Genomic DNA, 15,194 nt, shown 5'->3' with positions numbered 1-15,194 from the left:
GGTGTCTAACTAGCGTTACTGACGTTGACTCTATTACTATCTTTAGCGGCCACCAACTATCTTTAGGCGTCTAACTAAGCCGGGTTGTCTAAGGGTGATCATCCATACCATGGTCCATCTAAACCGCATCAACCTGCTATACCACAATCACTGGTCTGGTCCTCCCTACCGCTGCAGGAGTAATAAATGATGAGCGGTTTCGGAGGCAGAGAAGATATATACACAAATAATTGACAGTTATGCTGGGTACACACCAGGACGACAAGGGTCCGATCACATCAATCTAGATCCAATTCCGACCGATTGGATGTAGATTGTGTGGTGATTGGGCCCTTTTCTATCCTGGTGTGGACCGATACCGATCCGATGCGCGGTCCCGAGGGTCGGTCGTTATTCAGATCCTACCTGCAGCAGGTAGGATCTGAAGAACGACCATACTCCCGGGTGCGGGTCGCTATCGGATCGGACCCGCTCACGGTGCACATCGTGAACGGGTCGTGCACCCCCGCGTCATCCTGAGCGGGTCGGAAAAAACACTGACGACCCGCTCACGATGTGCATCGTGAGCGGGTCGTCCTGGTGTGTACCCGGCATAAGTCAGCGTCTGGGGCAGGTAACGGGGTGGCTAGCAATCCTCAGGCATTTTGAGCCTAGCCAGCAACGGCGTGTAATGTGTAGTTGCTTGTAGTCTATGGCTATTTACCTTTTGTTGTCCAATCCCTATTTGTGGGTGTTGGTGGAAGGGGAGAGCCAATGGGATGCAATTCTTGGAATCGCATCATTTTTGGCTATGCCCCCTGTAAGCCTTCTGCTGTTTATTTCTGATTACCTGGTTGTTTTTTCTCCATGTCATGAATTGTCACCCACCCAATATGTTCCAGCTGAGCTCCATATGATTATAAATCACATGCACACATTATTTATTAGTCCTGTCAACCCTGGGACAAGAGGGTTCTCATTGCAACCTCTGGAAACTGATATGTAAGCCACAAAACGTTCTTGTTGGTGAGAATTAATGCCTTGCAGATGTGCGCTGCTTCCTCCTGTGGCTGCTCTGTGGGATGGCCTCTTATGGTTTGTGAATGGCAGCACAGCTATTTGTTTTGTGTTATTGTAATGGGATGACTGTGGGCACAATGGTGGCATGTTGCCTGGGGCACAAGTTTTCAAACCTTTTTAAGGAGTTTGCAGGTTTGATGGGCAGCTGTATAGCTAATGCTGATAGTTTTCGTTTTTTCTATTCATTAAAAAGTACTCAAACATAACCTATGACTTGGCATGTGTAATATTAAAGTATCACAAGAACACATAATATGGTTTCTGTAGAATATCTGAGGTTAATGATACTGAACCCATGATTGTAATCTGTACTAAAGTGCTGCACTTGATAAGTGATGATCTCCTCAGTGTGTGTCTGGTCACTGTGTCCTCCTCCAATTCCTGGTCACCTGATCACCGGAGGTCACCGGATTACTCAATTTATTTCCATCATAGTGGAACAGTTCCAGTTCGTTGTGTTTGGAAGTTGATGTCTGGATCAAAACACTAATGCTGTATACACATGGTGAGATTTGACATTAGATTTTGACTGTATAATCAAAATCACATCGGGATCGCATACACATCGTATGGTGATCAGACATGTTTTTAACCTTTTGATCTTGGATTGATGCCGATGCGCACACCCCGTTCAGCACAAATCGAATAGTGAAATAGACAGTGCAGCAATGACTATATAGTGGAAATCTAACGCAGGTAGCATGAATTGTATGTAAATAGTACAGTTAGCAAAGATTGCATAGCACTCAAATCTAAAGTCCAATAGCAAAGGAATCTCACCGTGTGTACACACCATTATATTCCATGGCCCTTATTCAGATCTGATTGCAGTACAAATTTGGGTACTTGTTTCCTAGCACGGCACCATTCGCATACCATGCCATAAGGTATGCGATACAATATTCAGGAAAATGACCCTGATTGTACAATTAAATATCGCATAGCATCGCATGCCAGCAAATGGCATGCGATGCGATTTTTAATTGTACAACCCTGATGGGTGCTTACAATGGTAAATGCACCCCCATTGTCCACGCCACCCCCACTATCAATGCCAACCCGAAGCGTGGCGAGCGCAGCATCCTCCGAGCTTTTCATACCCCCACTATCCACGTCGGCGTGGAGTTGATTTTAGATAGTGTGGCGAGCGCAGCGAGCCACTGAGCCCGAAGCGTGGCGAGCGGACGCGGAATACATGTTAAGTAATTTGAGCCCCCTCGCCACACTATCTAAAATCAATTCCACGCCGACGTGGATAGTGGGGGTATGAAAAGCTCGGAGGATGCTGCGCTCGCCACGCTTCGGGTTGGCATTGATAGTGGGGGTGGCGTTGCCAATGGGGGTGCATTTAACATTGAAAGCACCCATCAGGGTGCTTGTACAATTAAAAATCGGATCGCATGCCACTATATTGCATGCCATGCGATGCGATTTGTATAAGATGTAATGCAATCAAAATCGGGGGCGCCGTGCTAGGAAACAAGTACCCAAATTTGTTCTTAAAATGGGCAAAACCATGTGCCCTGCAGGTGGGGCAGATGTAACATGTATAGAGAGAGTTAGATTCGTGTGAGTTATTTTGCAGGGTAAATAGTGGCTGCATTATTTTACACTGTCATTTAGATTTCAGTTTCAACACCCCACCCAAATTTAACTTTCTCTGCACATGTTACATCTGCCCCACCTGCAGTGCACATGGTTTTGCCCATTTTGAGAACAAATATGTACTGCGATCAGATCTGAATAAGGGCCCATGATTGTTGGTCAACCAAACCTGCATGTGGTAGCCAGCTTTAGTATTTATATGCAATGGATGGTTGAAGAGCCACCCACAGTGTGTGCACTGCCAATATCCATGCATGAGTACATTACTCTAAAATTACCTAGGTGATCTTCTAGTTAATAGGTATGTGTGGCTTATGAAGTCTATTATTTAAAAAAAAAAAAAAATGTTGTGTTTACTATGTACTAATGGTTCTTATGTCATGCTTAATGGTCATTAAATCACGTTGTGATTTGCAAATGTATTCGCGCTTACCCACTGCCCCTTCGTGCCTTGTTTCTTGCCCCCCTCCCATTTATTTTGTGAAACTCTTCAATAAATGGTTGATGCATAAGAAAGTAAAAAGAAAGCTGCCAATATCGGTAGAACCATTAAAACCAGCTCCGATGACAACTGTATGTCTCACCACATGAGTATATGGCCTCCTTTGTGAGCTGTTGAACATAGATATCAGGAAGAAGGAATTCACATAACCCGCTGTAACATGGAGTGGTAGTGAGTCGTGTGAGTAAATGATAAAAACATAGTTCTGTGAGCAAATGGGATATATTAACGTCCACTAATAAATAAATAAAAAATTGCTGGTATTTTTGGCACGCTACTTAACTAGTGTTCAGAGGCAGATTTGGCTCATGTATTGAAGAAGACAAGTAGATTATACAGTACTTGCTATTCCTTGAAGGTTTACTATTGAAAACAGACTTGTAGGTTCCTGGCAGTATAAACAGGATCTGTTCCTAATTTTGATGACGATGAAATATTGCATTTGGCCTTAGTGGAGAAACTTTTAAAAGGTTTACAAACAAAAAAATTCATTATGGATTCCATGTGCTACAAAATCTGCATAATTAAGTTCCAGCAAAATCACTGGAACCAGTGTCAGGAAAGTATTGGTGCTCAAAAATCTGAATTATGGCGTTTTAAATAAGAGGGCATTTTCCTTTAAGGTATTGGCAGAGCCAGGTAGGGTATTGATTCAGTGAGGCATAAGCAGAGACTGTCATTTTATTTATTAACAGTTTCTTATATAGCGCACACATATTCCGCAGCGCTTTACAGAGAATATTTGAGCCAATTGACCTACCAGTATATTTTTACATTGTGGGAGGAAACCGGAGTACCTGGAGGAAACCCACGCAAACACGGGGAGAATATACAAACTCCGCACAGTTAGGGCCATGGTGGGAATCAAACCCATGACCTCAGTGCTATCAAACCCATGACCTCAGTGCTGTAAGGCAGTAATGCTAACCATTACACCATCCGTACTGCCCATGTAATAGAAAGTAATAGCACTGTTACTCTTATTTAACCTAATAGCTCATTAATGCTCAATTGGTCCATCACTGAGTACATTAATAGTTCTGTTATCTAATTCAGGGGTAGCCAACTCCAGCCAGGTGTTGCTTTTTGCACAGTAGCCTAAACCATAGCTTTGGTCTATTTAAGGTAGATAAATGCCTTAAACATGTATTTATGTTCAACACCAGTGGAGAGTTCAAGAGCATAGGGGGAGTTGTATCAAACCTTGTAAAGAGGACAAGGGCAGAATTTGAGAATAGCAAACTATTGGATTATAGCTATCCCTTTCTAGAATATACTCAGTAAATGATAGTTAAAATCTGATTGTCTGCACTTGTGCCCATTTTTTCCTCTTTAAAAGGTTTGATAAATGTCCTCCCATAGTGTTCTTTTTCTACTCCCTAATTAAATGACATGATGATAAACATAAATAATATCTCTCTCTGCTCTGTCACTAGACAAAACTCTGCAAGAACAAGGCATTAGCCATAATGTCAAGGTGTTAGTCCTGGAACTCAGCTACACCGAGGAAGAAGCCAGGAAGCGGGTCCACAATGAGGAGAAGGACAGAGAAGAGGAGGAACAGAAGGATGAGAGTGTAAAAAAGAAAATGATGCGTACGAAAAAGGGGCTGGAGATTCTCGCGGAGAGAGGTACTGTAGCCTCTGCTAACATTATACATGGGCTTAAAGCTGGAGCTGGGCATATCTGCTCCGATACAAAGCTTGTCTGACCATCAGACATTTGGGGCTGGATGTAATGCAGTGCGATCCTGGTGGCTGTGCAGGATGCTGGCCGAACTCTGAGCTTTTTATTAAAGGGGCAGTCATTTGCAAAGAATGGTTTTGCCTTATAGCTGACTGCCCCTTTAAAAAACCTCAGAGTTCAGCCAGCATCCCGCATGGCTGCCAGACTCGCACCGCATTACATCCGGCCCAAAGCCTGTCAGGTCCTGAAACATTTAATCTTGCAGCCTGTAACCCAACATACAGTATATTATGCACATACCCTGTGAGAAAGCTCATAGTACCAAGAAAGGGTTCAATGTATCTCACCATGTATGACCATGATATCTGGCTTCCTCCCCAATGCAGCTGATTTGCAGTTTCAAAATATCCCATTGGACGGACCTGCTGGACATTTTTCATCTTGTCAGACTGGGTGATATTTTCAGATCAGGCTGATCAGCCAGAAAATGGAATAGTGTATTCCCAGCATTTCTAAGTAAAACATAGTTTTGCTTATAATTACGTAGGATAACATCTAAAAAAAATATATATAATGCAACAATATAATAATTAGAATAAATACTAATGTAATACAACATTTTAATCTGGACGCTTACTTATTAAACCCATTTCAGGTTAGGACAATTTAACATTTGACCTTTTAGACTTTAATTGTAATGTCTAAAGTAGAGATAAGTATCCAGGTAGAACCTGTACAATCCAGATTTATTACTATGAAACCTCTCTGAGAAAATGCTCTCATTTTAATTAACCTTGCTGCAGGTTTTATGAATTACATTCATACCGTAATATATTTATCATCACTGTTTAACCTTGTGTTTTCCTCAATTATAAAACTTTTTTCTTCAAAGTTTTAACCCTTTGAGTGCTAAGTGAATTTGTCAAAATAGGTGTGAAAATGACCAAGCAAACATTTCTATTCATCATAATGACCTGTAATGCTTACAGATGGAGTGCTGCTCATGCTTGCGGGGGCTGGTAATAGAATCACCAGCCATCAGAAGGGGTGCTCTTGCATGAGACGCTTGCGTGCCCGTTCCAATAGAGTTCCACGCCGCATCTCTCACTGCCATTGCCTGACCCCGACTCCTCCCCGCACCCACCCCCCTAACCCTGGCCGTCTGCCTTTGAGTGTGGAGACGGCAGGGTCCCACCACCGAGAGACTGGGACGAGCATGCGTTTGAGATGCCCACGTGTCCCAGTTGGATGAAGTCCTCTCCGCTAGCGCTCGCCAGCGGGGACATTCTGAATGAGAGTGCTCCATCTGTACCTTTATAGAAAAAATATAATCCATATTTGAATTCATATAACAAATGTGAGTGACACTGGCATTTTTAGTGGATATATTGAACATCTCCTCCTCCCTCCTGTTCTCACAGCACTCTTCTTGCATTTCAACTACAGCTCTCTTACTTGCCTACAATCTATACCTGCATCTATTCTCATTCACTTCCTTATAGCTCAGCTGTATTGTGTACTAAGAATTGTGCTTTAATTGTGATATGTCTAGTTCTGTGTACCCTGTACTGTTCTAATGTGTTCTATATGTACGGTGCTGGCTGGTGCAATCACCATGTGGCGCCGCTAAATGGCTGCCTTGGTCCTGCACAGCTCAGTAATTATATGTTCCCCAAATGTTTAAAGATGGGGTGCTCCTCTATGGCAGCAACGTATGCTCCTATAATACAGGATACGACGGGCCCTTCAGGGTCCAATCAGGGCACTCACCAGCAAGTATAAAAAAAAAAGGTTTATCACCCCCACATCACCAAATAGTGGGGGACCGCAGTCCTGGTCGACGTTTCGGCCGATGTCCGGCCTTTTTCAAGAAGGCAACCACACAACCAAGCAGTATCAGGGATTGAAGATCACTGAATTAGCCTTAGGCGCCCCCTTAAATAGTGTAGTTAATGACAGAATTATTAACAGGTGGGTGTTAACTCACCTCTATACACGCTGTCCGCCGCACATATTCAGTGCTGTTATTTCCGCATCAGGACGCCGGATACAGTATGGCCGTGCGTCTCACAAGCCGGAAGTGTCGAATGTGTGCGTTCCACTTGCCGTAAATCAGTGTAATACAAGTTGCGGACCGATCCATGGTGAATATCACCATGGAAACCAATGTAGCGTGTTAGTCCTGTAGATCCTATCGGATCTATTAAAGTGCATAGTGCATATAATGAAGTGACTATGATGTTACACTATTGGGGATAATAATTGCTTAAATATGTTATGTACTTATTTAAAGGAGTGCCAGCTAAGGTTGATAATATGTGGTCTCATTCAGTATATCACCGCATATAATATATTCTGCAGCGACATAGCAGAGTGGACAAAAATTTTTTTTTTTATATACAAAACCCGTTTAACCCACGAGGGGCAATAGTGTCCAGTTTGTATATCCATCGCGCCTCGCATCTTCTCAGTGCTAGTACACAATCTCCTCCTCGTGCAGGTTTCGCAATGTGGTCTACAAGGATACTTCGGATGGATACTATTTGATGTCCCAACTGGACACAATGCCGTGCCACTGGTTTGTGTGTTTCGCCAGAAGAGAGAGCCTGTCTTATATCTGTCCTGTGGTTTGCCATTCACGAAAGGGCCTGGATGTAAGGCCCACATAATATTTTCCACACGGACAGATAAGTACATAGATGGCAAAAGCACTCGTGCATGTAAGTTTGTGATGTATTTTGTAGGGTTGACCACTATGTGGGTGTGCAACAGAATCCCCCGTCATCATTGAGTTACACGTGGTGCAACCTCTTTTTGTTATACTTGCTGGTGACTGCCCTGATTGGACCCTGAAGGGCCCGTCGTATCCTGTATATGTGTATATATATATATATATATATATATATATATATATATTCTGTGCTGTTACTGGCTACCTATCTGGCTGGCTGTGCAATCACCATGTGGCACCGCTGAATGGCTGCCTGGGTACTGCACAGCTCGGTAAACATGTTCCCCATGTTCGTGTCCCTTATTAGAATGTGTCTTGTTCATATCTGTACGTGTGATGTATATCTGTACTGCCATTGTTGCCTGTTCCTTGTACTGATAACCCTTTGTATTACAGTATGTGCATTGTTATTTTTAATGTCTGTGAAGCGCCTTGAGTCCTGTTGGAGAAAGTATATAAATAAAACTTACTTACTTACTTACATCCGCTTCAATAACACTTGGAAATGGTGCAATAGGTCTACATTGTGATACCTTTTATCTGAATCGTATCCCAAAGTGATTCTTACTGATAGTTATTCCACAGTATTTTGATTCAACAAATGGATCTGTTTTTAGTGTTTGCTTATAAAGTTCTAACACATTGCTGACTTGACAGAAGCTAGGGGTAAGAGAATGAAAAATAATTTGATGTTATCTATTATTAATTATTTATTAACTGTTTCTTAAATAGCGCACACATATTCCGCAGCGCTTTACAGAGAAAATTTGAACATTCACATCAGTCCCTGCCCCAGTGGAGCTTACAATCTATATTCCCTAACACATGTACATGCGCACACAAGCATTCCAGGGTTAATTTGTTGGGAGCCAATTAGCCTACCAGTATATTTTTAGATTGTGGGAGGAAACCGGAGTACCCGGAGGAAATCCATGCAAGCACGTGGAGAATATACAAACACCGCACAGTTAGAGCCATGGTGGGAATTGAACAGTGCTGTGAGGCAGTAATGCTAACCATTACACCATCCATACAAAAAGTTTCATTTTACAGATGACTCACATGCATCTCTAGCACTTTTCAATACCTTATATATTGGCCCTAATTCATATTTGTACACAAACCCAATGGTGTTTGGAGCTCTGCACAGAACTGGTCACACAAAGCCACTTACAGTCCCCTGTTTGAAGTGTGGCACCTGGTAAAATTCTTCAAAATGAGGACACATTGGGTCCAGGTATGTGCGTTGGATGCAGGTCTTCCGGAACCATGTGTTTGTGTTCTGCGACCAATGGTCGCAGGGGATGCAGTTACAATCCCGGCGGTCGGGATCCCGGCGTTCAGAATCCCGACGCCGGAATCAGGACCGCCGAAATACCAACACATTCTCCCTCCGTGGGTGTCCACGACACCCCTTGAGGGAGAATAAATTAGTGTGCCGAGCGTAGCGAGGCACCGGGCCCGCTGCGTGGCGAGGCACCGGGCCCGCTGCGTGGCGAGCGCAGCGAGCCCGCAAGGGGGGGGCGATCCACGTCCCCCCCTTGTCGGCATTTCGGCTGTCGGGATTCCGGCGTCGGGATTCTGAACGCCGGGATCCCGACCGCCGGGATTCAATACTGAATCCGGTCGCAGAATGCAACCTTGCAAGGATGCAGCCTTGTGATCCAATGCTGCACCCTCAGACACAGCACTCGAGGGCCACCAGAAAGCATCTATCCCCTACTGACTCCTGGTGCATTTCATTTGCACAGCCCCTTCCTTGTGGCCGTGCAATACCTTTACAAACAGGTATCAGGCCCATTTAGCTGTGTAAATAAAATCATGCTTATTACCATACTAGAGACTTGTCTCACTTAGGGGTCTTTTTGTTGAAGCATGGTTGTCCTAGGGGTGTGTTTTGCCCAAGTGAGGGCTGTGGTGTACTGGTATGCGCACATAGAGCCCTTTGCTGTGAGCACAGGCTGTTCACATGTGTGTACAGTAAGATGGACTAGGACTAATCTGTTACTTACATAAAGAACACAAAGAGCTTAGTGGACCTCCCAAAGGCAGTACACACGTTCCTCAAGAAATCCAAAAGGTTGCGTGAGAAAACTCCCAAAATGTGTTTTTATAAATGACAAAAACTTAGTCTAAATTGCATGTGAAGACAAAACTCCATAGAGTTTAATTGCCGAAAACACATTTCAGCATATCTAAAAGGGTGTTGAAAATGATTATAGTATGAATTATGAGGGACTGGACGATCTTACTCTAGAGCCAGGGAAAGGTTTCATAAATTGAGATCTATATTTATGTACTGGAAAAGCAAGCAAATAAAAGTTCTGGCTCCTGTGGTTTTTACAGATCAACAGTCTAAATTTGTGAGACAGAAGTTGTATCCCAGCTGATGGTTTTAATTGGTCCAATCCTCTGCTGCTTCCAGAATTAGAGCACTGTGGTTACTTCACAGCCCAGTGACCAGGGTGCAGGCACTAGTACTGTATATTAGAGATTTTATCTGACCTCTTTTCCTGCCCACATGTGCTGCTATTTCAATATACAGTATCAGCAAGTGTGGCTTAAAGCTACGACCATAGACACATCAGACACATGACCTGCCTGTGTTGTTGTTTTTTATCACATTAGTAGACCTCATTGATGACAAAACTTATAGGGCTCTTGTTTAGTGGCTGCATCTCACCCTATATGGCCTCTGACCCTGTCCAAGTAGTGTGTAGTGCCTATCTCTGTACCACAAGGAAAGGAAAAAATTCTATTAGCTGAAGGTTGTGGTGCATGGCCTCTGCTTCCGAGTGAAGTGTCCGGAGCTGTTCAGTTTGAAGTAGATACTTGTTCTCACCTCTGGGTGGTGCTAATAGATTTTGTATTAAGTGCTGTATCTGGACTAGTTGAAAGGTGACCATGGTCCTATAACATTACTTGGGAGCAGATGCAATGCGGAACAACCTGCAGCTAATTAAATCTCCCACATAGTCAGGGCTGACCTAATAATCAAGGGCCTATTGGGGAAGGGGAGGAGCTGCGACCAGTCCTGTGATGGTGTGATCAGTGCCTTGTGGACATGTTCACCACCTGCACCATCTGCCCTAACGTCTCAACAAAACGTAGAAACATGGCGTCATTGTGGGAGGAAAGTAGAAATAGTGTTTTTGGCCTAAAGTGAAAAAGCTGGGTGGCCGGTCCTGATCATGTGTCATAATGATGGACCTATTTTTATCTGGAGGCCTGGGGCTGTGGGCCCTCCTGCCAATTGATAGTTTGGCCCTAAATGAAAACTTGGCTTTACAAATAAGTGACTACTACTGATTAGAAGAACAATACCACGGTGCACCTGTGGTGGTAGTAGATATCTATACAAATATAAGGACCCTGGAGAATTGTAGTAGCAAGAAATCTATTTAGCAAAATATGTTTAAGTGTGTATTATTGTTTATTGTTGGAAAATGAGTTGTTTGCTAACTAAATCCCAATGAATTTCTCCTGACAGGCGAGACGTCTGATGTAGACACAATGCCATACTTGGAGATTGCAAATCAGACAGGTCGATCCCTCAAAATTCCTAAAGCAGCAAAAAAGGTAAGACACCTTGTTTTTTCATTGGTGCGATTGTCTGTGTTTAGCACAAGTTAAGTTAACCATTAATGTATAACATTACTTGGGATCTGGAGTTCCCCAATATCTGCCTACGTAAATGTGAGACACATTATCTGCCTTCCCAGTTTAATCAGTGTATGGAATTATTTTAAGTTTCCTGCTCAATTACATTTGTTCATTGTCCTCAAACATATGACATGATGGACGAGGGAGGGGGTCATTAACAACAGGGAGTGTACACTCACTTTGCATGGCCTAACGCAAACTGTCCCTCTGCATGGCCTAACGCAAACTTTCCCTCTGCATGGCCTAACGCAAACTGTCCCTCTGCATGGCCTAACGCAAACTGTCCCTCTGCATGGCCTAACGCAAACTGTCCCTCTGCATGGCCTAACGCAAACTGTCCCTCTGCATGGCCTAACGCAAACTGTCCCTCTGCATGGCCTAACGCAAACTGTCCCTCTGCATGGCCTAACGCAAACTGTCCCTCTGCATGGCCTAACGCAAACTGTCCCTCTGCATGGCCTAACGCAAACTGTCCCTCTGCATGGCCTAACGCAAACTGTCCCTCTGCATGGCCTAACGCAAACTGTCCCTCTGCATGGCCTAACGCAAACTGTCCCTCTGCATGGCCTAACGCAAACTGTCCCTCTGCATGGCCTAACGCAAACTGTCCCTCTGCATGGCCTAACGCAAACTGTCCCTCTGCATGGCCTAACGCAAACTGTCCCTCTGCATGGCCTAACGTAAACTATCCCTCTGCATGGCCTAACGCAAACTGTCCCCATCAGCATCCTTAAGGTGGCTATACACTACTATGATGTCTCGCAGCAGTGTACGGCCATCCGTTCCCTCTTGTGCCACCCGGGTATACATCACATGTGGTCCTTTCACATTCGATGTATCACATGCGACCCCGTTCCCCACTACCGGGGCCGAGTCAGAGGTCAGACGTTCTACAGGCCCGACCTCCAAATCTGATCTAATTCGCACAGGACTGCTCATTGGATCGGATGTCATACACATGCGTTTTGTGACTAGGTCACCCGATTTATCGTCCTGATCCATTGGGTGAAATCGGGCAAAAATGTGTATGGGTACCATAAGCCTAATCCTGAAAATCCATGTGTCAAAGTTTTTTCTATTGTCCCTTTAAACCTGGCACCCATTTAACTGCCGACCTTTTGACTCTGTCGACCATCTGGTGTCGACTTACTGACAATTTACTGTCTCTCTTCCATCCAGACAGCGTCATTATGAGGTGCTTACTGTTACTTTATATGACTGCCTGACCTCTTTAGTGACACTTCGGAAAGAATGAACAGTTAATTTCTCTCCATATGTCATTGCTGAAATCTGGCAAGCTTCAATCCCAGCAATTTGGGTGATAGTAAGAAATCTCCCCCCAGAGACCCATCTCTGCAATCTCTGCCCTGTTTTCTTTTCAGCTTGCAACATTTGTTTTTCGCCACATTGTCCTCTGTGTAATGATGACTATTTCTGACTGTTCCGTTGCTTGAATTCTTGTCTCCAGGCCCTCATGCTGGCTATGGGCTATAATGAACGAGGAAGAGCATTCCTGAAGAGAACAGAGTATGCTTTAGCACTGCAGTTCTTGTTGGATGCAGACAAACACTTCTGGTAAGGGCTGATTCATTCTTATCTGTATACAAGGTTATAAGGTCTCGCTGTTGTTTTTCCTCAAATTAGTCTGTCATGCTTTCCGAGTTGGAAGGAGCCTAAAAAACATTGCAGTATATGACAGGTCTCACCAAGGGACTACAAAGGTCAACCTCTAATAGGCTTTTAGTAGGGCTATAGATTTCATGTACCTTCGACTAACATTTGTATCATGTCAAATATATTGTACCTAGTTTAGTATTCTAATATTCATTTTAAGAGAAATGGGAATTTGAGTTTCCTCATCCCGTGCATCAAGGAGTTCAGCCATGTTTCCTGGAAGGTCTTTATTAAGAATGCCCTCACTTTTCCTAGTACTGCCACCAGTAGCAGTGTTCTATGTACTACAGCTCATGAATACTGTTCAGGGTTGGTCAATTAACTCTTGCTGGTTCCCACAATTGGCAGGATAATATTCTTTTTAATTTTTGCTGCTTTAAAATGATTTTAAAGGGTTGGAGCTACTTCTGGTATATCTCCATGTCACCCTCTGCCTCCCGCCACCCTCTGCCTGTTATCCTCTGTTTCAGCCGGAACTACTGCCGGTGCATCTTCATGCAAAGGCAAACACAGGGGGGGTTTCTGTCTTGACAAGTGCCTTAAATTATGACAACAATAGCAATAGTATATAATATGATCAACAGAGCGATCACCACATCATGCAGTGTAAGGGACATAGCAGAGCTGCTGCCAGCTTACAATGTACCAGCTTCTTCTACCACATTTACTGTATGTGTGGATCTGAGCCCTCAAACATTGTACTGGACCAGAGAGCAGCTACCAGGAGGAAGAGACAGGAGTCCTACCATGAAGTGGGAGATTGTGAGCTTAGAAAGAGCAGTACTGGTTCTATTCTGTTTGTGTATTTATTCTGATATGTTTTACTGACCACTTATCTTTTTAATGCGTGAAACAGCCTATACTATAGACCACAGTTTTTCAACCTGTGTGCCGCGGCACACTAGTGTGCCGTGGCCAGTCCTCAGGTGTGCCGCGTGACAGCATGTCACGGCGAATCACCCGAGTCCTTCCTCATCGGCGCCATTTCATCCAGGCAGCCTGAGACAGCGTGCGTCTGTCAGAGCTGCGGACCGCACCGCACCTGTCAGGCCTGCAGCCTTCCTCGTATCCCCGGAGCTTCCTAGCAGCAGCCAGAGCCCAGGCATCTTGCTCCTCTCCAGACTCCCTTTGCTGCCAGCCAGGCTTTGGCATCACCTGGCTGGTGGTCCGACACGGGCACTCAGCTGCGGCCCACCCTCCCTGCCTGCCACAACCAGGCCATCATAATCAGCCAGGTAACCACTGCCCCTATGCCCAGCCAGCCAGCTGACACATATTAATTGGTTACATTGCCCCTATGCCCAGCCAGCTGACACATGCCATTCGCCCAGTGTTGCCTCCAGCTCCATCATATGATATGAAGGAGCTGGAGGCAACACTGGGCGAATGGCATGTGCCAGCTGGCTGGGCATAGGGGCAATGTAACCAATTAATATGATTCACAGTGCAGGGCTGAGGGGCTTGGCGGCGGAGGCGGGAGGAGGGGGCGAGCGGCTGCACTGTGAGGGGGCATATGTGTTATCTGGCATATTGGGGACATGTGTTATCTGGCATAGTGGGGGCATATGTCTTATCTGGCATATTGTGGGCATATGTGTTATCTGGCATATTGTGGGCATATGTGTTATCTGGCATAGTGGGGGCATTTGTCTTATCTGGCATAGTGGGGGCATATGTCTTATCTGGCATATTGTGGGCATATGTCTTATCTGGCATATTGTGGGCATATGTGATATCTGGCATATTGGGGGCATATGTGATATCTGGCATATTGGGGGCATATGTGTTATCTGGCATAGTGGGGGCATATGTGATATCTGGCATAGTGGGGGCATATGTCTTATCTGGCATAGTGGGGGCATATGTGTTATCTGGCATAGTGGGGGCATATGTCTTATCTGGCATATTGTGGGCATATGTGTTATCTGGCATATTGTGGGCATATGTGTTATCTGGCATATTGGGGGCATATGTGATATCGGGCATAGTGGGGCAAATGTGATATCTGGCATAGTGGGGCATATGTGATATCTGGCATAGTGGGGGCATATGTGATATCTGGCATATTGGGGGCATATATGATATCTGGCATAGTGGGGGCATATGTGATATCTGGCATAGTGGGGCATATGTGTTATCTGGCATAGTGGGGGCATATGTGATAACTGGCATAGTGGGGGCATATGTCTTATCTGGCATAGTGGGTGCATATGTGTTATCTGGCATAGTGGGGGCATATGTCTTATCTGGCATATTGTGGGCATATGTCTTATC

General features: G+C 44.6%; 1 protein-coding gene across 1 annotated transcript in view; it reads left to right on the top strand.

The window, feature by feature from the left end:
- The window catches only part of NUB1 (negative regulator of ubiquitin like proteins 1), a 64,554-nt gene that overhangs the window by 9,834 nt on the left and 39,526 nt on the right, over positions 1-15,194 (top strand). The window contains exons 6-8 of the mRNA XM_083189065.1: positions 4,603-4,797; positions 11,074-11,162; positions 12,715-12,821. Of these exons, the coding sequence (XP_083045191.1) occupies positions 4,603-4,797; positions 11,074-11,162; positions 12,715-12,821 (391 nt within the window). The remainder of the gene's footprint in view (positions 1-4,602; positions 4,798-11,073; positions 11,163-12,714; positions 12,822-15,194) is intronic.

The sequence above is a fragment of the Crinia signifera genome, chromosome 5, assembly GCF_055691185.1.
Source record: "Crinia signifera chromosome 5, ASM5569118v1, whole genome shotgun sequence".
Taxonomy (NCBI): Eukaryota; Metazoa; Chordata; class Amphibia; order Anura; family Myobatrachidae; genus Crinia; species Crinia signifera.
Note: the sequence above shows the minus strand (reverse complement) of the source record. Positions and strands in the feature narration are given on the sequence as shown.